The sequence below is a fragment of the Muscardinus avellanarius genome (assembly GCF_963383645.1).
Source record: "Muscardinus avellanarius genome assembly, chromosome: 6".
Classification (NCBI taxonomy): Eukaryota; Metazoa; Chordata; class Mammalia; order Rodentia; family Gliridae; genus Muscardinus; species Muscardinus avellanarius.
The window spans coordinates 77173272-77199007 of record NC_137791.1 but is presented as its reverse complement, the minus strand read 5'-3'; the positions used below and the strand labels follow the sequence as shown (position 1 = coordinate 77199007).

The 25736-nt window shown below is 39.4% G+C and overlaps 1 protein-coding gene across 4 annotated transcripts in view; it reads right to left on the bottom strand.

The window, feature by feature from the left end:
- The window catches only part of CCDC158 (coiled-coil domain containing 158), a gene marked incomplete at both ends in the record, with an annotated part of 78234 nt that overhangs the window by 38837 nt on the left and 13661 nt on the right, over positions 1-25736 (bottom strand). For 3 of the 4 annotated variants that reach the window (XM_080697386.1, XM_080697387.1, XM_080697388.1), the window contains 8 exons: positions 647-799; positions 3414-3603; positions 10647-11129; positions 12172-12369; positions 13835-13954; positions 22820-22934; positions 23710-23820; positions 25279-25355. In XM_080697386.1, coding sequence (XP_080553512.1) covers positions 647-799; positions 3414-3603; positions 10647-11129; positions 12172-12369; positions 13835-13954; positions 22820-22934; positions 23710-23820; positions 25279-25355 — 1447 coding nt within the window. Of the gene's footprint in view, positions 1-646; positions 800-3413; positions 3604-10646; positions 11130-12171; positions 12370-13834; positions 13955-18591; positions 18631-22819; positions 22935-23709; positions 23821-25278; positions 25356-25736 lie in introns of those variants that run through there. The other variant, XM_080697389.1, reaches the window with a different exon arrangement.

The window sequence follows — 25736 nt, the reverse complement described above, 5'->3', positions numbered from 1 at the left end:
TACTTTAAAAATATCAATTAACAGTCACTAATATAGTCATACCAACAATAATATGAACAATAGGAAAGAACAGACATTTCATAAAGAGAATGAGAGAACACGCATTAATATCATAAGATAATATTTATTTGGATTGGTATGGGCAGCAAGGTTAAAAAAGAAACAGGTCTCTAGGTGGTGACTAGGGTCCTCTCACCTAGTAGTTTGATTGACAGAGTTCCTTCCCACTTTTATCACAAAAAAAAAATCAAGAACTGCCAATTGGCTATAGATCTATAACCAGTGTCGATGATACATTTAAAAATGAGGAGTTGAGTGAAAATTATCAATAACTTGCCTTTATATTCTTGAAAATGATTGACCAACACTTTTAGACATTGAAATTTGTTAGAAATTATTAAAATAGGCACAGAAAATAAAAAGATTCAGAAAATTCAGGTATTAAATTAAGCCATTGGCAATTTCCTTTAAAACTTGTGTAGAACTACTCTACGTAACAGCCATCACTAATACTTCTTGCTGCATATTTCTTAAGTCATCTGTCACTGTGAAGAGGTAATAGGCAATGAGTATGGGTTTGTGTTTTAATAAATCTACGCCAATGGAATTAAAGTAGAAGAGAAAGGAAAAACTCGACAGAGCATACCATGACCATCAGATCCCTCCATTGACTTTAGTGTGTTCCTTGTTTGTTCTAGTTCAGACTGGGCAGATTTTAGTTGCATTTTCAGTTTATTTGTAGTAGTTTCCATTTCTTCACTTTTGTTTCTAAAATTCCTTTTTAAGACTTCATAATCCTCTATATAATACAATAATCAGTAATAGTTACTTTTTGATATCCTGTTATATGAGGCATATTTTATTTGTAATTAATGAGTACAGAATTTTATTTTATTTTTTAAATTTTTTATTGGTGCATTATATTCATACATCATATTGGGGTTAAAAAAAACTTGTGTGTACATACATGTACACATCACTGATTTAACCCCTACCCAATTCCCACCCCATTCCCTCCCCATCCCTCCTTCCCTTGCTTGGCTTAGTCGTTGACTTCGATATGTTTAAGTACATTGTGCGTTTTAGAGATTTTCCTTCTTCCCCTCTCCTTTCACCTCCTTTAGGTTGTCTTGTTATGAGCACAGAATTTTAGAGGCAAGAGGAGAACTCAGTTACATTTTCATTTTTCCCCCCTGTGGTACTGGGGATTGAACCCAGGAGTATTCTACCTCTGAGCTACATCCCCAGCCCTATTTTTTTATTCTTTATTTTGAAACAGGGTCTCAGGTGGCCTCACTAAGTAGCTGAGGCTGGCCGTGCACCTGTGATCCTCCTGTCTCAGCCTCCCAAGTACTAGAATTACAAGTGTGCACCATCATGCCCAGCACATCTTCATTTGTTACAAAAATGAAATGCATATACACATTTCAGGGATCTGTCAGGCTTTTCTTTTGAATCAAACTGATTCAAAAGATCCTCTTCTGTTTGCCTATTTTTATTGTTTTCCTTCAACCATGGTATCTAGCTTACATCTATTTCATCTTAAACCTTCTTCTTGGATGACCATATCCATCCATCATAATAGATTTCACCACCATTTGTAGGCAGATGAGATTCTATGGCCCTTTAAATAACCCGAGCTACTGTGTATCTTTTAAATTTATTTTTATTTATTTAGTCAACAGAATGTCTTGTTTTGTTTGCATTTTGCAGTGCTGGTGATTAAATCCAGGGCTTAGGCAAGCACTCTACCACTGAACTATACTGCCAGTCCTGTCTTGTCTTATTTCTAGCATAAACTCACTTTTCAATATACTAGAACAGAAACATACATACACACATCTATTTATATATGATGTCTGATACAACTTTATATGTAAGCAGAACAAAGACCCAGCTCCATTAATCCAGATCTCTCCATGCAGATGTCCCAGCACCACCCAAAACCCGTTGCCTCACACTGATTACATCTCACACTTTTGCCCTCAAGCCTGCCCTTCCATAAGTCCCTCTCTCAGCTGTCACTATCATTGTTCTCCTAATGCCACAAACTAAAAACCTGAAAGTTAGGCTTTAAATCCCTACGTCCTGTTGATCCCACCTCCAAACACATTCTTAATTCCTTAGTCTTCCATTCTGCCACAGCCTTCCTTCAGGTCTTCATCATGTTTCCTGGGACTGCTCCAAAGTCCTCCTCAACAGGTTGTCTCTGTCTCCTTATTGCTTTCCCTAATTTACCTCTAACACAGTCTTGTAAAATCTGATAGCCATTCTTTGCTGGCTCCATACTGTCTGGCTCTACCAATTTATTCTACTTCATTTCTTAGCCCTCATTCCTTCATACTTCTGCTCCAATGAGTACTTCCGAGGTCACATTATGCTATTCATGCCTTCATGCTTTTGCCTATAATGTGCTCTCAGCTTGGAATGTCCTTTCACCTTGTCCATCTGCCAAACTCCTTTCCCTCTTTTATATTTATTTATTTATTTATTTATTTATTTATTTATTTATTTATTTTGGTGGTACTGGGGTTCCTGGAACCCTTCTACCTCCGGGCTACACTCCCAGACCTATTTTATATTTTTGAAACAGGGTCTCTTACGCCAGCGCGGCTGGCTTTGAACCTGCGCGATCCTCCTGTCTCCGCCTCCCAAGCGCGGGGATTACAAGCGTGCGCCACCACGCCCGGCCCTTTCCCTCTTTTAAATTCAGCACAGATGACACTTCCTCTGGGAGGCTAATTCTCTGCTATCTTTTCATCATCACACTTCCACTATACCTGGCCCAATATAGTGGACCCCCTTTCTATATAAGTCTGTCTTCCCACTAGACTGTGAGCCTATCAGTGTTTCTAGGACCTGTCATAGTGTCTGGTATAGTAACAACTCAGTGGTTACTGACTATGTTGTGTGTGTGTGTGTGTGTGTGTGTGTGTGTTTGAGAGAGAGAGAGAGAGAGAGGGAGAGAGAGAGATGTGATAATGTCATGAACTGGAGTGTTTCATTGCTTAGATTTTTCATGACAGTAAATTTGTATAAGTCTACGTATATATGTATATATATATATATATATGTACATATATATATATATTACTTTCATTATTAAACCTCTAACCAACCTATGTGACTCAAAGGACTCACTGTTTCCACTTTTATAAAATTAGACTGCAAACATTATGATTTATGCTGAATACTTGCCTGTCTTCCACACTTGAAATCTGGATATCTCACCCTTCCCTTGGAATCTCAGTGCAGAATCTTCTAGACTCTGAGGGCTGACTAAAGTTAACAGCACAACCATCTGTATTTGTCCTGGGCAATGGGCTGTTCTTTCGTAACTGTGCCAGGGTCCACACTGGACTCAATTGACAGCATTCCTGTATTTCAGGGGAATTTGAACTAAAGCAACATACCTGAAAGATTGTTTAACTCACTCCTGCTATTCTTCACCTCGTTTAACAACTGATCTCGCTCCTGTTTGATGTCCTTGACTGCACGGAGCCGCTCGGAGCCCGCGTTCACCAGCTTCACCTTTTCCAGCTCCAGGTCACTCACTCTGGCCTCCAGCTCCCGGATCTTTGCATCTTTTTTATCTTTTAGAATCTAAATGTATGGGGAAGATGAAGGATAGAGAAAGAAGTAAAAAATGTGTACCAGTATACTACTATCTGATATTACTAATATCCTCTTTGCATTAAGTATTTTTCATTATTTCTTGGGACCCTAGATTTGCATTTTATTATAAAGCATTAACAGTAAGTGTTAATATTTCACTTTGGTCTTAAACACAGATGCCAATTCCCAGTATCACTTGCTGCAACCCTTCATTACTTCTATTCTATATTCATTTGTTCAAAAAACTTGTACTGAGCACCTACTTTGAGACAGGCTCTGTCTTATATGCTGAGGACATGGGAGCAGGGCCAGGACCAGGGTAAGGAGGGTGAGGACCTCTAATGGAGGTGACCAACTCACCTTCCCTAGTCCTGGCCCTGGATAGCAGGAACAAACAATACAATGTCTTGGTCCTCATGTCCTCCTCTAGTATGAAGAGACAGACAGCACATAATTATTCAGTATGTCAGATAAGAGGAGTAAGGGGACTAATAATAAAAGGAGGGAGTAGACAATAAATGTGAGGGATAGGTTCTTCTTGAGACGAGCTGGTATGGAGAAGACACCTAACAACGCAGACCTGATGCTACCTTAGAAAGGTCCTCCTGTGCTGAGTGTGGTGGCCCACACCTGTAATCCCAGTGCTTGGGAGGCTGACACAGGAGGATTTCAGGTTTGAGGCTAGCCTCAATAACTCAGTGAGACCCTGTTCCAAAAGAGAAAGAAAAAAAGGAAAGAAGGAAGGAAGGGAGGGAGGGAGAGCAGGCATGCCTACAAGACTGGCCCTTGCCTGGTACCTGAGACTTCTAGAGGATTCTCGCAGCCCTAACTGTTAGGAGTGGCTCACTGTATCTGAACTGCCTGTGCAAACCATATAGTTCTGCTAAACACCTGTTTTTCTTCCTGGGAGGATGGAACCTGGAAACTTGCCAGGTGAAAGGTGCCTCTGTGACTAATTCCCAGGATAAAAACCCTGTTTACTGAGTGTTCAGTGAGCTTCTCTGTTGGCAACATCTGACAGATACTGTCACAATTTCTTGCTGGGGGAATTAAGTGTGTCCTGCATAACTCTGTAAGAGAGGACTCTGGGAAGCCTGCAGTCAGTTTTTTCTGGATTCATCCCATGTGCCTTTCCCTCTGCTGAGTTTCCTTTGCATTCTTCTACTGTAACACATCATAGCCACATGTATGACTCTATGCTGAGTCCTGTGCATCCTCTCACAGAATTATCAGGTCTGGTGTTGATGTTGGGGACCCTGACGTAGTTGATCAGGAGAGGCCTAATGGACAAGGTGACACCTGAGCAGAACCCTCAGGACATAAAAAAGCGAGCCACACAGGCAGTTGGGGAGAGCTCAACACAGCCCGCGTGTCTGAGCCACAGCAAGGCCAGCACTATGGCTACAGTGGAGGGCCCTGGGGAAGGAGATGAGGTCAAGGAGAGCACAGCCAGATCATAGTGGCTTTACAAAGGCAATGCAAGCCTTCATTCTGAGTAGCATAAGAAATCATTGGACGGTTCTGAGCATAAGAGTGATATATGGTAATATTTGTTTGTTTGTTGCAGTACTGGGGATGGAACCTAGGGACATGCTACCTCTGAGCTACACCCTCAGCCCTATTTTTTATTCTTTATTTGAAACAAAGTCTCATTGAATTGCAAAGGGCCTAAGTAGTAGCTGAGGCTGTTGGCAAACTGTGATCCTCCTGTCTCAGCCTTGGGATTACAAGTGTTTGTCACCACGTCCGGTGTGCTATAATGTTTTAAAAATATAACTCCTGGATTCTGTGTGAAGAATAACCAGTGGTAGGGTGGGGGTGGAGTAGAAGCATAGAAACCAGGAAGGTGATGATAGGAAGAGCACATGCAAGGCGAGGGCCAGGTCTGGAGCCAGTGAGGCTGGGCCCGGAGCTTGCCACAGGGCGAGGCCAGGACTGGAGCCAACAAGGCTGGGCCTGGAGCCTGCTGTGGGGCGAGGCTGGGTCTGGAGCCAGCGAGGCCAGGCCTAGAGCCTGTTGCGCAGCAGGCCTGGAACTGGGGCCTGCTCCACGGCAAAGGACCAGCGGGTTTCTTCAACTATGTGGCCAGGAAACACTAGAAGTTGCCACTGCCTCACCTAATTTCACAGCAGATTTCCAGATTCAAGTGACCTCTATTCTTAAAAAATTGGTTGTGAGTGGATCATCCTGGCAAAGTTACTCACCTTCTTGCTTTCAGGTTTTCAGTAAGTGGGAATAAGTATGGAAAAAACAGAAGCTCTAATACATTGTTGGTGGGATTGCAAGTTGGTGCAACCACTTTGGAGAACAGTATAGAAGATCCTCAGAAGAAGGGAAATGAACTTACCATATGATCCAGCAACACCACCTCTGGGTATCTACCAAAAAGAATGAAAACCAAAATACCAAACTAATGCATGAACAACCATGTTCATAGCTGCACAGTTCACCATTGCCAAATTGTGGAACCAGCCAAGATGTCCTTCAACGGATGAGTGGACTTCAAAACTATGGGATATGTACACAATGGAATTTTGCCTAGCCATAAGGGAGAACAAAATTATGATCTTTACAGTGAAATGTCAAAAAAAAAATAAGAAATCAGATGCTTTTCTTAATGTGCAAAATATTAGGGAGAAATGGGTAACAGGAGGAACTCTAGATGAAGAAGGGACCCTATAGAGGAACAATGAAGGTGACCTATCTGAGGGGATAAGAGGTGGGAATAAGGAAAACTCTTTAAAGCACATGATGTACTTAAACATATCAAATTCAATCAGGAAGCCAAGCATGGGTAGGAGGGCGGGGGAGGGAAGGGGTTAGAGATGGGGTAGGGGATGATTGGGTGATGTGTGCATGAATACCTCCACAAGTTTTTTTTTTATCCCATTGAGATGTATGACTACAATGCACCAATAAAAATTTATTAAAAAAATAAAAAATTGGCCGGGCGTGGTGACGCATGCTTGTAATCCCAGCATTTGGGAGGCTGAGACCGGAGGATCATGGTTCGTGGACAGCCTCAGCTACTTAGTGAGGCCCTCTGCAACTCAGTGAGACACGGTTTCAAAATAAAGAATAAAAAATAGGGCAGGGGCTGTAGCTCGAGGTCTAATGCCCCTGGGTTCCATCCCCAGACCCACACACAAAAAAATTAATTAATTAATTAAAAAAAAAGAGCACACGCCACAGGTGACAGCCTAGACTAGGGAGGGTCAAGCTGGTGGGACCTGCCCCTTTGAACAATTGTGGTATGAATATAAAAACTCTAACTGGGCCTTTTCAACTGCCTCTGAAATTCCCAGCTATGCTTCTGCAGGCTCTGACCAAGGCACTCCAACCCCTCTTCACAGGGAAGCTTCCTCTCACCATCTTCCTGGTTCTTCTGTTAGCAGTGCTACCACACTGCTAGTCTCTCAGACCTGTAGGCTTGGACTTACAAAGCTGGCTGTGTCTTTCCCTTTCCTGCACCCCAATACTCAAATATTCTCCAACTTTGTTCTCAACCTCAAGACCAGACTACATCACTCCTCGTGTGGATTACCATGGTTGCCTTATAACTTGTCTCCATGCGTGTTGGCAAGGCTTGCCTGGAAGAAGCCCTTCCTTCCCTGGACCTAGAGCTCCACAGCCTAACGCAGCAGCCAGAAATATAGCACTTCAAGTGCAGGTGTAAAGTACACACCATATTTCAAATACTGTATGTTTTAAAATGTAAAAAATTGTAAAACATCTCATTCAACTATGGTATGTTGATTATAATTCTAAAATCCCATTTAGATATATTGAGTTCAAATACATTATTAATTTCACATGCTTCTTTTTATATGTCTACTAAATAATTAATTTACATATGTGGTTCACATTATATATCTTAGTAGACAGAGCTGGCAGATCCCTTTAAGTAAATACCACTTGAAGAGGGATTTACTTTCTTAAGTCACTGTACTGTCTTCCCAATTAAGGCTTACTGACCCTAAATATCATATAGTACTAACCAGTGCAATTATAACTGTTATAACAATGGTATAAATGTAGAGGCCAAAGCTACATTTGAAATGTAAACATGTGACAAGCTTTTAGCTTTTCACTCCAGGCTTGTCTCACTCCCCACCTGTGATGGGCTGGGCAGTGAGGGCTACGAGGGCTGCCGGACCCCTGCCTTGCTGCCCTGGTAACTGTCCCAGAAGTCCAGCTGGCCTCATGGGCAAGGGAGGGGAGGGCTCTCCCTGGGGCAGTCTGAGGCATCACAGCATGTCCTGGGCATGTGCTGCATCTGTTCCACCTCTTGGACCAGCTGATGGACATTCAGTCCTTTCTTGATCATCTAAGAAAGGGTCCAGATTTGGGGAGCCACAGTTGTTAGGAGAAGGCTCACCCTACTTCTCTGCTGTCAGTGTGTATAGAACCCAGCCTAGGGAGGTGAGAGAAATCACACCTTCTAGGGCTGTGATTCCCCTGCTTTTCCCCATTAGATTGTGGAGGATAAACATTAAATCTAGAGTATTCAACTCACAGTCTGTGCAACTGTGTGAAAACCTTCTTACCTAAGAACTCTTTCCCTAGCTGCTCCAGCACTGTGTTTAGGAACTGAGTTTTATTCTCTTCAACCCACTTTTGTGTACCAATGTCACATTAATCTACTTTAAGGTTGGTTTTTCATGTCATCCCTTTTCTGCCCTAATACCTTCAGTAGCTCCCATGCTCTTTCAGCCTAAACTAGACTGAGCTGCATTCTCTTGCTTGAAATGCCTTGAGCTATCCTCTGCCTAGTTTCTCCCCAATTTCAAGCTCCTACCTCTCTCTGACACCTTCACCAGCCACTACAGTCAGTGCAATCCATGCTACACTGTGACTCCCTAACATAGGTCTTGTACACTCTTAGAGGTGCAGTATTAGCATCTTCAGGGAGCTTGTTCAGGAATGCCAAGGCTCAGCCCATGTTAGACCCACTCTACCAGAAACTGGTGTGGGGCCCCGCATCTGCATTTAACAGGCCTCCTTCTGGTGCCCACAAGAACTGTTGGGCCATAATATCGATTCATATACTCCCCAGGATCAAGGCCCAAAGCACTACTGCTCTGAAGCAAGCTATTTCATCTGTGTGCCAGCTTCCTCATCTGTGAAGTAGGTTAGTAATAGTGACTTCCTCCTATAGTTTTTGTGAGGAATTAATTAATTGAATTGTATAGTAGAAGACTAGAAGAAGTCTCCCAATTTCCACTTAATGACACCAGCAATCAGATGGAGATGCCCTAGTCAGGAAGGAGAACAACCATCTTTTCTCTCCCCTACATTCTGCCTGCATGCCTGCTCTAAAGTGTTTGCTGTAGGACTGCTATTGAAAAGCCTTTACATGTCCCTTTCACAATGAGTTTGGCCATTTAAAATTATAATCAAGTAAAGAATTAAGCAATAGAGAAGTCTAAATTTTTAATGCAATGGATTTATTTCTCTAAAAGAAACAATTATTGTTGGCCCTGTTTTTAAAATGGGGAAACTAAGGCACCTAAAGTTTGTGTGATTTAGCCAGGCATGGTAGTGCACATTTGTAATACAAGTACTTGGGAGACTGACACAGGAGGCTCGCAGTTCGCAGACAGCCTCAGCAACTTAGTAAGGCCTTGTTTCAAAATAAAGAATAAAAAAAATAGGGGTGGGCTGTCGCTCAGAGGTAGAAATACTCTGGGTTCCATCCCTAATACTGCAAAAAAAAAAAAGTTTGTGTGATTTATCTCTTATTACTCAGCAAGTCAGAGATACAGGTGACATAAAGCTTAGGAAATCAAAACTTTAAAACATTCACTCAATCATAGTTACTAGGGTTCTTCTAGGGGCAAGGTACAAACACATGGGGCAGGAGTTAGAAAGATGAATAAGATATGTACCCTGCTTTATGAAGTCTATAATGTTGTAGAGAAAAAGAAACACTGCCATTTAAATACACACACACACACACACACACACACACACACACACACACAAACACTCTGCAACAGAGAATATGATCCAGGTTATAAAAGGTACAAATAAAGTATGATGAAGGTCAGAAGGAGAATGGAATGGGGGAAAGGAATAATATTTACCATATAATTTATGTAGGTCAGATACTATGCTTACTCCTTTTTTTTTTTTTTTTTTGGTGGTACTGGGGGTGGAACCCAGAGGCTTTCTACTTCCAGGCTATCCTCCCAGACCTATTCTATTTTATTTGGAAACGGTCTCACTAAGTTGCCGAGAGCCTCACTAAGCTCTCGGCCAGCTGAGGCTGGCTTCGAACCTGTGTGATCCTCCTGTCTCAGCCTCCCAAGTGCGGAGATTACAAGCGTGCGCCACCACACCTGGCTTGCTTACTCCTTGATATATATTTTCTGTAGTAAACCAATAAGGTTTTTTTTGTTGTTTTGACAGATAAAGAAGTCAAGATTCAGTGAACAGTCATGTACAATTATAAGTGACGGGAGATGGGTTTCAAACAGGTGTATCTAACCAGGAGAAATTGCCTTAAACTGTTGGAGCAGGAAAGATTTCACAGAGAAGTTGAATTACCTAATTACTTTTCTTTTCTTTCTGTGATTCTGAACCATTCTGTGGATATCCATTCCTTTTGGAATTAGGTAAAAGTATGGATCTGTTCTCAAAGATACATACATGTGTACATAGACACAAATATTTTCTATTTCAGAGGAATCCCAGACACGAAGAACCACTTTTGAGTAAATTAGGTTATATTTGCTTATTAGAAAGAAGAAATTTCAGCTGGGCATGGTGGCATATGCTTGTAATCCCAGTACTTGGGAGGCTGAGACAGGAGAATCACAGGTTCACGGCCATCCTCAGCTACTTAGCAAAGCCCTCTGCAATTTACTAAGACCCTGTTTCAAAACAAAGAATAAAAATAGGGCTGGGGTGTATCGTGGAGGTAGAATGCCCCTGGGTTCCATCCCCAGTACCACAAAAAAAGAAAAGAAAAGAAAAAAGAAATTTCAGAAGCTGAACCAAACCAAACCAAACCTAAAGCCCGTACTGACCTTAAATTCCTGTAGTTCCAGCCTCCTGTCATTAATCTCCTTCTCTAGCTGAGCCTTTTCTACTTGCATAGCACCAGCGGTTCGTCCATGCTGGCCAACCAGCTGTGTCATGTTTTCAATCTGCTGGCGCAGAATCTCGATCACCTTGTCCTTCTCTGCCATCTGCAGCTTGAGGGCCTCGCATTCTGTCTGCACATTTCTGAGGTGATCCCCTTCGTTTTTCAAGTGCTGCAGCTCCTGCAATTTCAGGTCCACCCGGGAGCGAAGCTTTGTGATCTCTGCATTGGTAGCCTCGATGGCTCGCTCTTTTTCCTGGAGGGAGGCCGTCAGGTCCGACACTGTCCTCTCTGAGCTTTCCAGGGTCATTTTCTTGGCCGTCAGCTCTTCAACCACTTTGCGGAGCATCTCTTTGGTGGATTCAAGCTGTGCAGTCAAAGAGGACACTTTCTCCAGGCTTTCATTCTTTCCCTGAATCGCTGCCATCTGATTGGTAAAGAAAAGAGAGTTCCTGGATTTGAGAGGATAGGTAAAGGCAACCTCAAGAGCTTTAACAAGTTAACTCAAAAGCATGGAATCATGGTTTGGATAATGTCTAGTTAGAGACTGACATATGTTAGGCCAAGATGGTCTTAATTAAATAATGCTACTTTTCTCTGTAATGGCTTTCCAGGGAGGGAAGCTTGGAGATTCTTCTGAGGATCTATCGCTCTGCGTTACCTTAGATGGAGATAATGCTGGTCAGAGGGGAGACAGTAGGACTGATGATCACTGCTCCTATCTTCTAATTCCCTACAACCACCCCCAGTTCTAGCTCTGAGGGAAAGGGGAACAATGGCTTTTTACCCAATACACAGTCACACCCTCTGGTCCTTTTTTGGAAAAGGGCAAGAGTCTTGATTTACAGTTATTCCTTATATCTTCCTTCTTGCCCATGTTGGGCCAGAGAAGAGGGAGATGGCTTTGCTCAGGGTCTAAGCCACAAATGGTCCTGGAAGTTCACACATATGTGGGTGCTTTCTGTGTCTCTGGGTTAACTGGCGATAGGACCATATCCTCCAGCACTGAAGGCAAACAGCTGTTAAGGAAGCAGTCTACATCTTGCTGGTGTGTTGGAAAGGAGCACCTCACCAGCCTCAACTGAGTTGGAGGTGGGGCCGGAGAAGGGGGCTAGGGGAAATCTCTTTGGGGGAAAAATAAACAAAAACAAATATGTTGTTAATCTCCAACCATGCCTTTCCTCAAGATATCCTGATAGTTTGAGCTCTTCTCCAGTGGAAATAAGCAATCACTAGGTTGCTAGTTTTGAGGTAAAAATGAGAAAGTGGTCTTACAGGAGTAGAATTTTTCACCAACATACAAACAAAATAAAGCCCAACATGTTCAGTGATCTCAATGAGTATTCAGAAATATGAGAATACATGCCAGGTTTTTATAAATTGCTCACAAAACCCACAGATTTACTTTAGAGTTACTTTGGACCCACTTATAAATAGGCAAAGCTCCCCAGTGGGCATGCCCCCCCCACCTGCCGCTCCATCTGGCCCTGGCACTCGCTCTTCATGGCCTTGAGCAAGGCCTCCAGGCGCTGCAGCTCCATGTTCCGGTCGTCCAGCTCGCGCCGCAGGTGGTCGATGGTGATGCTGTTGCCCGTGTCTCGGTCCCACAGACGCTTGTTCTGCTCCTTCTCCAGGCTCAACTCCTTCTCCCTCTTATGTAGATCTGCCTAAAAGAAGAGAGCAATGCTTTCCCCATCTAGTATTACATATTTAAAATAAAACTCTTATTTTCTTTATATTGTCTGTAGAGTTCTATGATTTGAGAAACCTTTGATTATTTAATCTGATTCCTTTTTAATGGCTTGATATTAAGAGTGATTATTTCCTAAATTTTTTTTTTTTTTTTGCTGCTTACTTAAAATGTTTAATATTACAGGGGCTGGGTATGCAGCTCAGTGACAGAGTGGTTTGACCCCCAGAACCTCTCCCCAGTTTTATCATGACAAAACCATATTAAGGAACTAGACTTCAAATAATACACACTGAAGCCGGGCATGGTGGTGCATGCTTGTAATCCCCGCGCTTGGGAGGCAGAGACAGGAGGATCGCGCAGGTTCAAAGCCAGCCGCGCGCTGGCTTAGGAGACCCTGTTTCCAAATAAAAATGTAAAAATAGGTCTGGGAGTGTAGCCCGGAGGTAGAAGGGCTTCCAGGAATCCCAGTACCACCAAAACAAAAAACAAAAAACAAAAACAAAAAAAAAAACAAATAATACACACTGAAAAGGAAAATATAATTGAGCTAAAAAGACGCCCTACTTTTAAGTCATGAATTTTCTTTCTTTCCTTCCTTCTTTCTTTCTTTCTTTCTTCCTTCCTTCCTTCCTTCCTCTTTCTTTCTTTCTTTCTTTCTTTCTTTCTTTCTTTCTTACTAGGAATTGAACCCAGGGGAATTCTACCTCTAAGCTACACCCCCAGCCCGATTTTCGTTCTTATTTTGAAACAGGGTCTTGCAAGGTTGATAGTCTCACTACTTGCTGAGGCTGTCCTTGAACCTGAAATCCTCCTGTCTCAGCCTCCCAAGTACTGGGATTACAAGCATGCACCATTATGCCCAGCTATGAATTTTCTAACAAAGAAAATTATGCTTATATCGAGTGTGATCTTGTAATAAAGAAGTGCTTAATGGAATATGAACAGTAACTAACTCGGTATATTGTTTCAGAAATGGCAGAATAGTGACATCTAGGCTGTGAAGAGAATTACTTCCCTCTTGAATCACTTAGAAAAATATATAATATTTATTACTTGCAAAAACTATACTCAGAGTGTGAGAAACAAAGACATCGACCTTCAAAGGATTTATCACGCTACAAAGAAGATAAGACATAGATGTGAGTGAGTGGAAGTGGTTTTTCATTAAAGAGACAGCAATAACATAGGGCAGAGACTCTCACTAGGAGGATCAAAATACTTAGGGAAGGCATCAGAGTTGGACTTTGAGAAAGACAATAAAGCATACAGAATACTACACTTTACATGCAACACTTGCCTAGTGTGTAGGATATTCTGTCGTATATGTGCCAAAATATTTTGTAAAATGTGTGATTTTATAAAGAAAACTAGTTTTGTGAAATATTTTGATGAAAAACTTCCCAGAACGAATTAATTCATATTTGAGAGCATAATCGTACCAATAGCTTTTGAAGTTGATCATCCAGGTTGCCAGATTCCTGACTGAACTGGTCCCGCTCCGTGCGTGCTTCCGTGAGCTCTGAGTTGGCAAGGACTAACTGCTTCTCCAGATCCTCTATCTAAAAGAAAAGCACAGCAAACAGGTTTGACCGTGTTGGTGGGTTACAGGACATTAGTATGGCCTTTGGAAAAAGTATTATTTTGGGAGCAAAAATAATTTGTGATATGTTTTGCAAGGTTTTCTAAATTTAAGATCAATGCAGAATTTAACCAGAAAGATCAGCCAAAATAAAATACTTGGTACTGCTGGCTTTGGGCATTATCTGTAACATATATACTATTTAAGATTTATCTTCTATGAAGATATGCTCTATAATTTGGTATTTAAGAAAGTTTACATAAATAACATGCTATAGAATCTATACAAATCAACTGTATTATACTTAGGAGAGTTATAGTTATTTTGTTTTAGAATATCAGAATTTCAATAATAAAACACATTGGATGAGTGAATATGTACTTTATAAATTTGTAGTTGGATGACTGATTTAGCCATGTTTTTTTCTTTTTTGAAGTGCTGGGAATTAAACCCCAGATCCTGTGCGTGAGCTATATCCCTAGTCACTGATTTAATTATTTCTGTTCTCATTTTCTTCAACTAAATAAGGATAAGAGTACTTTTTTTTTTCTTTTTTTGGTGGTACTGGGGTTCCTGGAAACCCTTCTACCTCTGGGCTATACTCCCAGACCTATTTTATATTTTTTTTATTCGGAAACAGGGTCTCTTAAGCCAGTGTGGCTGGCTTCGAACCTGCACAATCCTCCTGTCTCCACCTCCCAAGCCCGGGGACTACAAGAGTGTGGCATCACGCATGGCAAAAAGTGTACCAATTTTAAAGGACTGTTACAAGTGTGTTTTTCTCTCACAGTTAGAGAAGGTGTTAGATCTTTGTTTTGTAGAGAGAGAAAGTTATTCCACTGTACCACTAATATCACACAAAGGGGCACTGAATGTTTCCTTTCCTAAGGTCCTCAGCCTATAGTACTTCTAGTGGAGGATGGAGGCTGCCTCATTATTGATAATATTCCATAATTCTCAATTTCTGGGTGCAGTGTGTAGTGAAGGCTGCGTTGAAATATCAGACTATGGAGACTCTTGAGTTTGTATTTTTTTTCCCTTCTTTCTTTTCTATGGTTCTGAGAATTGAACCCAAGAATATTCTACCTCTGAACTACATCCCCAACCCTATTTTATTTTGAAACAAGGTCTCACTAAGTTGCAGAAGGCCTCACTAACTTGCTGAGGCTGGCCGCGAACCTATGATCCTCCTGTTTCAGCCTCCCAAATACTGAGATTACAAATGTATACTACTATGCTCAGTTTTGAGTGTATATTTTAAATGAGTCACCCAATATCATAATTTTGATAATGAAATACTAAAATGAGGACATGTTGATACTTAATGACATCTGATATCTTTAAGAATGATGCCTACAATACTATTTTATTATCTTCATTCTAGTAAAAAGTATTCTGCCTGAGTGCTTCCAACTTCTAATGCATCTATTCAATAGGCTTCCATATCTACTATGGCAAAAATAAATCTTAGATTATATAAAGTGATTAAACCTCTTTAGAGAAATATGACTAAGACAAACTTTTTCTTGATAACTTTCTAGTTTATTTTTACTTAGACCAGTTTCATTTAAGATTTTCTTTAATTCAACATACATTCAAAAATCATATTACATGCAAACTATTTGATAAACAATAAGCATGAATACATAGAAGTTATATATCTATCTATATGCATTTTCACATACATATATGACTTTAGAAAGCACTAATATAGGACCATCAAACAGCTTCATATTTACCTATAGCATTTCACAGCCTACAGAGATCAGGATATAGATTTGAATATCTATACTAGATATACTTTTAAAGCGACTTTGTATGTGATTATGCGTTACATATAGAAAGGTATTTTATAAAGATTAAGTATACAAAAATATTAAATTACTGACTGAAATGTGTTCTTACACTCTAACAACACCATAATGAAGTAATTTTGGACTTAGTGGTAGAACATCTTTTTAGCATGTATGCAACCTTGGATTTGATCCCCAGCACCACACACAAAAAAAGTATTTTCCACTTTCGTACTCCTATTGAGACATGTATAGAAAAAAAATCACAAAAATTTAACCTCTGTAGTATATATAAGTAATCTCCTGAGAAAAATGAATGAACAATATTAGTTAACATAATCTCTTCAGTTCTATAATCAGAAAAGACTAAATAAATCAGCACACACTTATTCCAGACATTAAGAATACGTAGGGTAGGCTGGGGATGTAGCTCAGTGGTAGGGCAATTGCTTAACCTGTGAGAGGCCCTGGGTCCAATCCCCAGTGTTGAGGGGCACTTTGGGGGAAGAATCATACATTTTTATTGTTACTCAGTTACATTTATCTGGCAAGAAATGGGCAGACAAACGGATCTGTAATGAAGTGCAACCATGCTGAGAGTCAAATGCCTTAGGTTCGGGGCCACACTTGGTCACATAACCTCTCTATCTCAACATTTTTTTTTTTTTTTTGGTGGTACTGGGGTTCCTGGAACCCTTCTACCTCTGGGCTACACTCCCAGACCTATTTTTATATTTTTATTTGGCAATAGGGTCTCTTAAGCCAGCGGGACTGGCTTCAAACCTGCGTGATCCTCCTGTCTCTGCCTCCCAATCGCGGGGATTACAAGCGTGCGCCACCACGCCCGGCTCTATCTCAACTTGTTTCAGGTATAGTTTGAAGAGTAATCTAGATGATCTTTCATGATCCTTTCAATTCTGATACATAAGAACAGTATCAATCAATTTTTATATTTTCCACCTGTCTTTTGTAAATTTAATATTTTTGTATCAATAAAATTGCCAAATGATTTAAATTTCATTTTCAATAAGATTTCAATTGATTAAATTTATAATTGATCATTGATAAAAGTATCAATAAAATTTTATATTTTCAACCTGTCTTTTATAAATTTAACAACACTTTTTTTTGTGGTACTGGGGATTGAATTCAGGGGCATTCTACCTCCACCAGTCTATTTTTTATTCTTTATTTTTGAAACAGGGTCTCATTGAGTTGCAGAGGGCTTCACTAAGTAGCTGAGGCTTGTCTACAAACTGTGATCCTCCTATCTCAGCCTCCCAAATGCTGGGATTATAATGTGTGCCACTCTGCCCGGCTCCCTTTATTCTTTATTTTCAAACTGGCTCTCTCTGAGTTGCAGAGGGCCTCACTAAGTAGCTGAGCCTGGCCATGAACCTGCCATCCTCTTGTCTCAGCCTCCCAAGTACTGGGATTATAAGCATGTGCCACTACACCAGGCTTTCTTTAACAACACTTTAAATCTGAGTTAATTACATGGCTAAAGCAAACATTTTCTACTTCTAGAAAGAGCATAAACCATTTCTGTCTATTAGCAAATAAAGTATTTGTCTATGTCCTACTCATTGTATTGTCATATATGTCCTTTACAAGTTTAAATTAAAATGTTTTTATAGTATTTTTTGTTTTTAAAACAATTCTGGATGATCATTTCATAATTCTAAATCTATGAAGCTAAAATTAGGGGGAGTGAGAGAGAGAAAGAAAAGGAGAGAGGGAGGGAGGGAAAGGGGAGAAAGAGGAGAGGGGTGACCTGGAGGGGATGGAAGGAGAGGAGACAAGAGAAGAGCCACGCTTTATCTTTCCATTTGTTTATTAAATATCAGAAGTTCCTCCAGACCCCTGCAGGAACATAGTTTTGTAGTTGTCAGTACTGACTCAGCTGCTATAGCTCTGCTTTTACCTTTCACTTTTTAGAATAAAAGCATGTGTATGAATTAATCAAAAAGATAAATGGAGAGTGAAAGGGAAAACCACTGAAGTAGCAGCTGAGCTGATACCAACAGCTGTACAAAATACTACAAAGAAGAGCCTTGTAAGATATCCAGAAAAAAAATACTGACATCTGAGATGGATTACATTTTTTTCCTTCTTTCTTTTCTTTTTAGATAGCAGCACTGGTTTTCCCTTTCACCATCTATGAATCCACATTTTGGTTGAGATCATGGACAAAGAGTACTGGGGTCTCATTGTATTGTCATACTGATTTCAGAGATATTATCAATCATATCAAATCATATAGAATTTTGCTTTTTGCTTTTTTATGGTGGTATTTTTATTTTGTTTTGCTTTATTCTGTGCTCAAAAACAAACAAAAAAACAGAGACATGAGCAATTAGGGATGCTGCAGGTTAGCATAAAGGTGCATTGATAGAACTATGCAAAACATCTGCACAGAATCTTCCTGCACAGAACAGCTCAAGCCAGTACTAATCTTCACTTTTTTATTTTTAATTTTGGTACTGAGGATTGAACCCAGAAGCATTCTACCTCCAAGCTACACTCCCAGCCTGATTTTATTTATTATTTTTAAACAGGGTCTCACTTTGCTGAGAGCCTCACTAAACTGCAAAGGCTGGCTTTAAACCTGCGATCCTCCTGTCTCAGCCTCCCTAGTACTGGGATTACAAGCGTGTGCCACCACGCCTGGCCTAAATCTTCACTTTCTGTGTATGAAATTCAGCCCCAGCTGCTTTCAAGGTAGGAAAAATTAACTTAGAATTGAGACCATGATATATTTTTTGTTGTCAAAAGCAAAAGTTAAGAGTAAAGCCAATAGTGACAGAGCCAATAGTGACAGCTTCTACTGGTCCAAATTCGAAAAGGGGAATTCTGGAGGTTCTCCTAAAATGGAAAGAGAAGAATAGAAAACAGCATTTCAGCAAAACACTTTTGTCAGCTACAAAAGCTACATGTAAAAAAATTTTTTGAAACATTTCTATTCTTACTGATATGGAAATACTTTTGAGGAGAGTCATTGCCCTCCTAAATGAAATTTTTCTTATTAATTCTACATTCTAGTCAGAAAAGTTTTGTTTAGATCTTTAATATCATAAATTTTTAAAACAATGAACACTTCTTTTTACAATTACAACAAACTTTTTTTTTTTTTTTTGGTGCTGGGGATGAAACCCAGGGCCCTATGAATATGCTAAAGCCATGCTCCCACCAGACAAACACTTTTGTTTTTTAATGGAGGACTCTGATTTCAGGAGAAAGTACCATCTCTGGTAAAATATGGTGATGCATATTATCAATAAACCCTTTGAGTTTCTTTTGCACACAAATATAACTTTTAATTACAATTTTTACATATTATTTCCTTGATACTTTTTCTTGTTATTTGGACAGTATATACTAAAATGTACACTGAAACAGTGGGAAAGAAAATTTATTTTATGGTTTAATAGATTTTAGCAATGTAAAGTGAAAATATATGAAATGAAAGTAAGCAAAAGAATTTGCTTTTTCAATTCCATATTCAATTCATTTTAACAAAAACATTTAATAACAATAGAATTTTTCATGATTCCAAAATAAAATCCATTTTGTTTACTTGCTTCATCTTCCCTGCTAAGTTATACCAAACAGCGATGCCGCTTGAGGTCAAAGTATATTTGACTCTATAGTAGTGTTCCCTCACTAAGCTAAAGGGAGTTACTATTACTATTAAGGCAGCCTAGTTAGCCATTAACTAAGTACTAACTCTAATGGGTTTACTATGCTGATTTAGGAAACTGATTAAGGTTAAAACTGATAAAGCTGATATGCCCTCCTAATTTCTACTAACTGTTTACTATGGAAGACTGTCAAATTCTTGATGATTGTTGATACTGAAGAAAAACAAAGCCAGGCATGGTGGCACACGCTTGTGATCCCTGTGCTTGGGAGGCTGAGACAGGAGGATTGCGTAGGTTCGAAGCCAGCCTCGCTGGCTTAAGAGACCCTGTTTCCAAATAAAAATATTAAAAAAAAAAATAGGTCTGGGAGTGTGGCCCCGAGGTAGAAGGGCTTCCAGGAACCCCAGTACCATCAAAGAAAAACATGACAATGACTCTAGTATCATCGTTTCCATATGACCCCAAAGAAATATTTGTATAAAAGGTTTTCAGTCATTTCTCTCATGCTTATGCTTCTCTAATGCCAGAGATAAATGTTTACAAAAACTTCCGAAGTGTTTTAGTATTCTTTAGATGAGGATTTTCATATTTTAAAAAATTTCCAGCCATGTCCTAATCTAGAGGTAGTAAGCATGATACTGTAGATCAGATCACATGCAAATTAGAAAGTAATGAATGAGGCTTATGAATGTAAATTTTTTCCAGACAACAGTATGATGAAAAGTTAGAGCAATTAATTTCAAAGCTGAAAAACACAGGTAAGTTGAGCTTTGTTTAGTACTTTGTGGCTTTTCAAAGGTTTAATCTGTCAACAAATAACAAATATTCACTCTTTTCAAAACGATTTGAGTACTCATGAACATCTGTTATTGTATTGGACGTGATATGACTGCTCCCCTATTTCTTCTCTGTCAGACTGTCAGCTCTTACTCCTGTCAGGAGACCCAAGTAGTAATGCAGTGCTCCCCTGCCACATGTACTGAAATCATGACCGCCTTCTGCTCTGCTCTCTGTAGGGTGAGGCCATGCTTTTGTGTAGGCCTGGTCTGTCCAGGTTAGGGTGGACATTCCTGCCATCAGTCATGAGGGGGACAGCTTTTCTAGAGAAAAGAAAACTAGAACACAAAAGTAGTTTTCAGATAGGCAGAAAATAAGAAATGCTCCTCTCTGGGCTTTTGCTTCTTGGGTCTGTCCTTTACATAGTGTAAGGATCCTTAAGGTTGCTTGGAGGTGGCACTGGTTAAATGATCTTGCCCTGAGGACTTAGGCTAAGAGCTATGCAAGGAGAGGTGAATTCAAACTTCAACCCAATTGTGAATCAGGAGATCAATTTAATGAGCTTTAAATTTGTATCTGAAGAAAACAGAAAATAGCCTACATCACATGTAATAGGGTCACCTAATGTCTTGTGAAACTTGCTTTGGTTGCATGTGTGTATTGGATCATAAAATGAACTATATTTCTCACCGTGAGTAGTGTCCCCCAAAACATCTGGAACATACTGCTCTAGAGGACTCAAATGTATTACTGAAGACATACTGTTTCATTTACTCTTCATTGCTTAGACTTTAGTAGAGTCATATCTAAATTTTCCATCCTTATCATAGCTTGCCACAGGAGCTGAGGATCAAGGGCTAATTTCTATGCTTGAATCAAAGAAAAACAGCCCCCTCCTGTGGCCAGCACCAGAGTGATTATCTGGAAGAATAGCTGTGGCAAGAGTGGATCACTCTTCCTTTGTGGAACTTTTCTTCCTCTACTGCTACCTTATGGAATTGGTTTTATTTTATAAAGGGAGTCAGGTGGCCACTTTATATTATATGTCTTCTAACCTACCACTCCAAATAGCCAAGAATGTGAGAAATTAACTAAATATCATGAATAGAACTATACCTAAATTGTCTCTGCACAACTAAAGGTCTGTTCCAGGTAAGATGACTAAAGATAGATTTATCTTCCAAACTGAGGCACTTTGGAGATGAAAGACAGCATTGACAAAACAGGACACTGGAATAAAAGGCGTAAAATAAGACTTTCCTAGACAAACATTGATTTATGTCACCCTTCTTGCAAGGGAATGAAGAACATGAGCTCTCCTGAATGACAGCTCTTTATTGTTTTCTTAGAAACTTGTCTGTTTTTATAAATGACTGAAATTAACAAAAGCCTAAGCTCTGGATAAATTTTGATAATTATATTAAATAACTTCTCTTTATAGAAAATAAAAATAGAAGCAAAATATCAAATATTAGTTAATATCTGGTTTTTAAAAATTATGAGATACTTACTTTTCTAATTGTTATTTTTATTTAGCTAGCCAAATTAATCTGTGTGGGAGGGTACTAGGGTGAAACCCAAGGGTCCTCTACCATTGAGCTACATCCCCAGCTCTTTATAAGATATTTTATTTTGAAACAGGGTCTTCCTAAGTTACTCAGGCTGACCTTGAACTTGGGCTCCTCTTGCCTCAGCCTTATACATTGCTGAGATTATAGGTATGTGCCACAGTACACAGTAGATTAATTAATCTAAAATTCAGTTTGCTAGCTACACAATGATTGATGATTAAGAGCTGAAGAAATGAAGTAGGCCCCCAAAATACTGGGTGGTAGTAAGGCAGAGTGGTGCATGCTATATTTCCAATACTTGAGAGGCTGGGACAGGTAGATAACAAATTAGAGGCCAGCCTTGGCAGTTTAGCAAGGCCTTGTTTCAATCTGCAGTACCAAAACAGACAACCCTACAGTTGAGTGGTAGAGGTAGACCAGCTGGTACTCAAGTAACTACTACAGATAAGTATTATAAAAATACTAAAGATGGTTTGTTCATTCATTCATTCGTTCATTCATATATAGCACTGGGATTAAACCCAGGGCCTCATGCATGCTAGGCATGTGCTCTACAACTGAGCAATATCCCCAGCCCATTAATTTATTTTTTAGAACTTAAATTGAAGTATGCATAAATGTTTTTCTAAAAATAAATTACTCTGCAAATACAATTTAAACAAGTGTTTACACATAACATATAGATAATTTAGCACCTTTTTATTTCATCTCATAATGACTTTAATTTAAAATTATAATTTGTTTCCTCATTTTGTGTGTGTGTGTGTGTGTGTGGGTCTGAAGATGGAACCCAGGGGCATTTGACCTCCAAGCTACACCCTCTGCCCTATTTCTTATTCTTTATTTTGAAACAGGGTCTCACTAAGTTGCGGAGGACCTCACTAAGTAGCTGAGGCTGTCCACAAACCGTGATCCTCTGATCTCAGCCTCCTGAGTGCTGGGATTACAAGCTTGCGCCACCACGCGGGGCTTGTTTCCTCATTTTTAAATAAATAATTAAAAATATATTATAGGTTCAGTATATAATGGTTTCTGGAGGCAGAGCAACAAAACCTAAACTTACCTTGTCTTCATACATCCTTTTGGATTCCCTTAATTCAGAACGTAGCTGAGAAACAGTAGATTCAAGGTCACTGAGCTGACGCATATACATTGAATTTTGGTTTCTTGCTTGTTCTCTAAAAAGGGTTGAGAGGGGGTATAAATTCAAAGAGCAAATGAAGAGTAACTATGATATTTAAAGGTACCCTAGCATTTGGACACTCCCACTAATTATTTTATATGGCATTATTAGGTCAATTGTCTTTTATTACCCAAAACTACTTCTTAAAAGTTTCAGTTATAGCTCAGTGGTATAATATATATTTAGCATGCACAAGGCCCTGGATTGGATCCTTGACCCCAAAAATAAAAAGTGTCTGAGCTAAAAAAATGTTAATGGGCATTTAGGGTAATTGGTGTTTAGGAGTTTATTATTCTATTTTTTCTCTACTTTTGTATATGATTAAAAATATTCGTGTAAAACTTATCAGCTCAAATTATAAATTTCTAAATGCATATATATTTTTAAATTTATATATTTATGTACACACATAAATATATGTATGGTATATTTATTTTATCCTACAAGCTACAATATTTAAGACATCTAAGGGCTGGAGATATAGCTAGGTAGATCTAGCATGTGCAAGGCCCTGTGTTCAATCTCCAGTACTACAAAGAAAAAAAAAAACCAACTCCAGGAGGCCCAGATACTAGCAATGAACTTTCTTATATAGTCATATAATATTATCTATATGTTATCATCTTTTCTGTTCACTTGAAAGTTAGAAAAGTTATTGCTTTCATATGGAATCAATTGCTAAGTAATTTGTAAGAGATCTTAGATTAGTTAAAAATATTTTTAAATGAAGGTACATGACTTTCAGTTTCAAACCACTAAGACACACATACTGAATGATTTCCAGTTGACTCTGGATACTGTTGGCTTGGCTTCGAGCACTGCTAGCTTTCTCAGTAAGTCCTGTTATTTCAACTTCATGTTCACTTATCAATTGCTCAATCCTAAAGAAAGAATGTGGTGATTTTTATTTGATACAGAAAATTTTTCCTAAATAATAATTATTTCAAAAATTAATGATTTCCAACACTCTCTTTATCTTTATATATGCTACTCTTCTTATGATGATGTCCAGAATCCTTTATCAAATCCTTTGGGGGCCAGCTAGGTTTTCGAATTCAAACTTTTTTTTTTTTTTTTTGGTGGTACTGGGGTTCCTGGAAACCCTTACTACCTCCGGGCTATACTCCCAGACCTATTTTTATTTTTTTTTAAATTTGGAAACAGGGTCTCTTAAGCCAGCGTGGCTGGCTTCGAACCTGTGTGATCCTCCTGTCTCCACCTCCCAAGCACGGGGATTACAAGTGTGTACCACCATGCCTGGCAAATTCAAACATTTAAAAAATTTTTACAGTGGTAATAAATTATGATTGCTGAACTGGACACAATTCAGCACCTGTAGTCTCAGCTACTTGGGAAGCTGAGGCAGGAGGGTTGCTTGAGCCCAGCCTGGGCAAGGAACCTCAAAAAACAAACAAGCAAAAATTGTATTAAATGTGATAGGACACTACCAGTGAGAGCTAGGAAAAGGTCATAGAAACCAACCGTATTACAAACATATCAAGTTTGTTAATATTCATACTAACTCATAGACTATTAAGAAAGCTAGGTACAGTGGTGTATGCCTATAATTCCAATACTTGAGAGGCTGAGATAGGAGGATAATATATTTAAGGCCGGCACATGGTACCTTAGTGAGTTCCTCTTTCAAAATAAAAAATAAAAAAGGGCTGGGTGCATAGGTTAGTGGTAGAGCACCCTGGGTTCAATCTCAAGTACAACCACCACCAAAAAAAAAAAAAAAAGACTAAAAGCTTTAAATTAGCTCAGATCAGGTTTTGCCAACAAATGAATGAAAAATGAATGACAAAACTTCAGCTAAGCTCTTCTAAGCTGACTTTTAGCTAGGCCTTGATCTTAGCTACAGTCGTATGAACCAGCCCTATCTTAGCAAAAATCCTTCTATTCCTGACGTCTATCTGATCAACCTCTGAGATCTGATCAAGTTCCTTATTCCTCAGCCTGGATATCTAAGCTCTTGGCCTGCCTTGGAAAGACTCCACCAACCCTTAATGTTTCCTCTTAATGATTTCCTAACCCTGCTCCTTGAGTTATAAGTCCCCATTTGTCTTTGTTGTTTGGGGAGTTGAGCTTAGTCTCTCTCCTATAGAAAAACTCCTATTGCAACAGCCTTGAATAAAGCCTTTTTACAGCTTTAACAAGTGCCAATTTTTTCTTAGTTTGCCACAAAACTATGAAACACACACACACACACACACACACACACACACACACACACCCCAAAACTGCTGTGTCTCAGTGCTCTTAAACTTTTGAGTTTGCAGATTAAGACTAAAACTGGTGTGGTTCCACCATTTTTCGTACCTCAGTCGGAAACCTACCTATCTTGATGTTGCTGAAGAAGTAGCTCTATTTTGTTCTGTGACTCAGATTTTAGTGTTTCAAGCTGATCCTCTACCTGGTTTTTTTAAAAGAGGTATCAATTTAGTCACTGGTAAACTTAAAGCTTAGAAAATTTAGAGATTTTCAGCTAAAGAAATACTTTAGAGATATATAAATAGAAATCTAAGTAAAATCAGATAAATTTTAATACTATACTTTATTAGATTTTTTTTTTTTTTTTTGGTGGTACTGGGGTTCCTGGAAGCCCTTCTCCCTTCGGGCTACACTCCCAGACCTATTTTATATTTTTATTTGGAAACAGGGTCTCTTAAGCCAGCATGGCTGGCTTTGAACCTGTGCGATCCTCCTGTCTCCGCCTCCCAAGCGCGGGGATTACAAGTGTATGCCACCATGCTTGGCTTTTATTAGATCTTTTACTCTGGCTATACCTAGATGA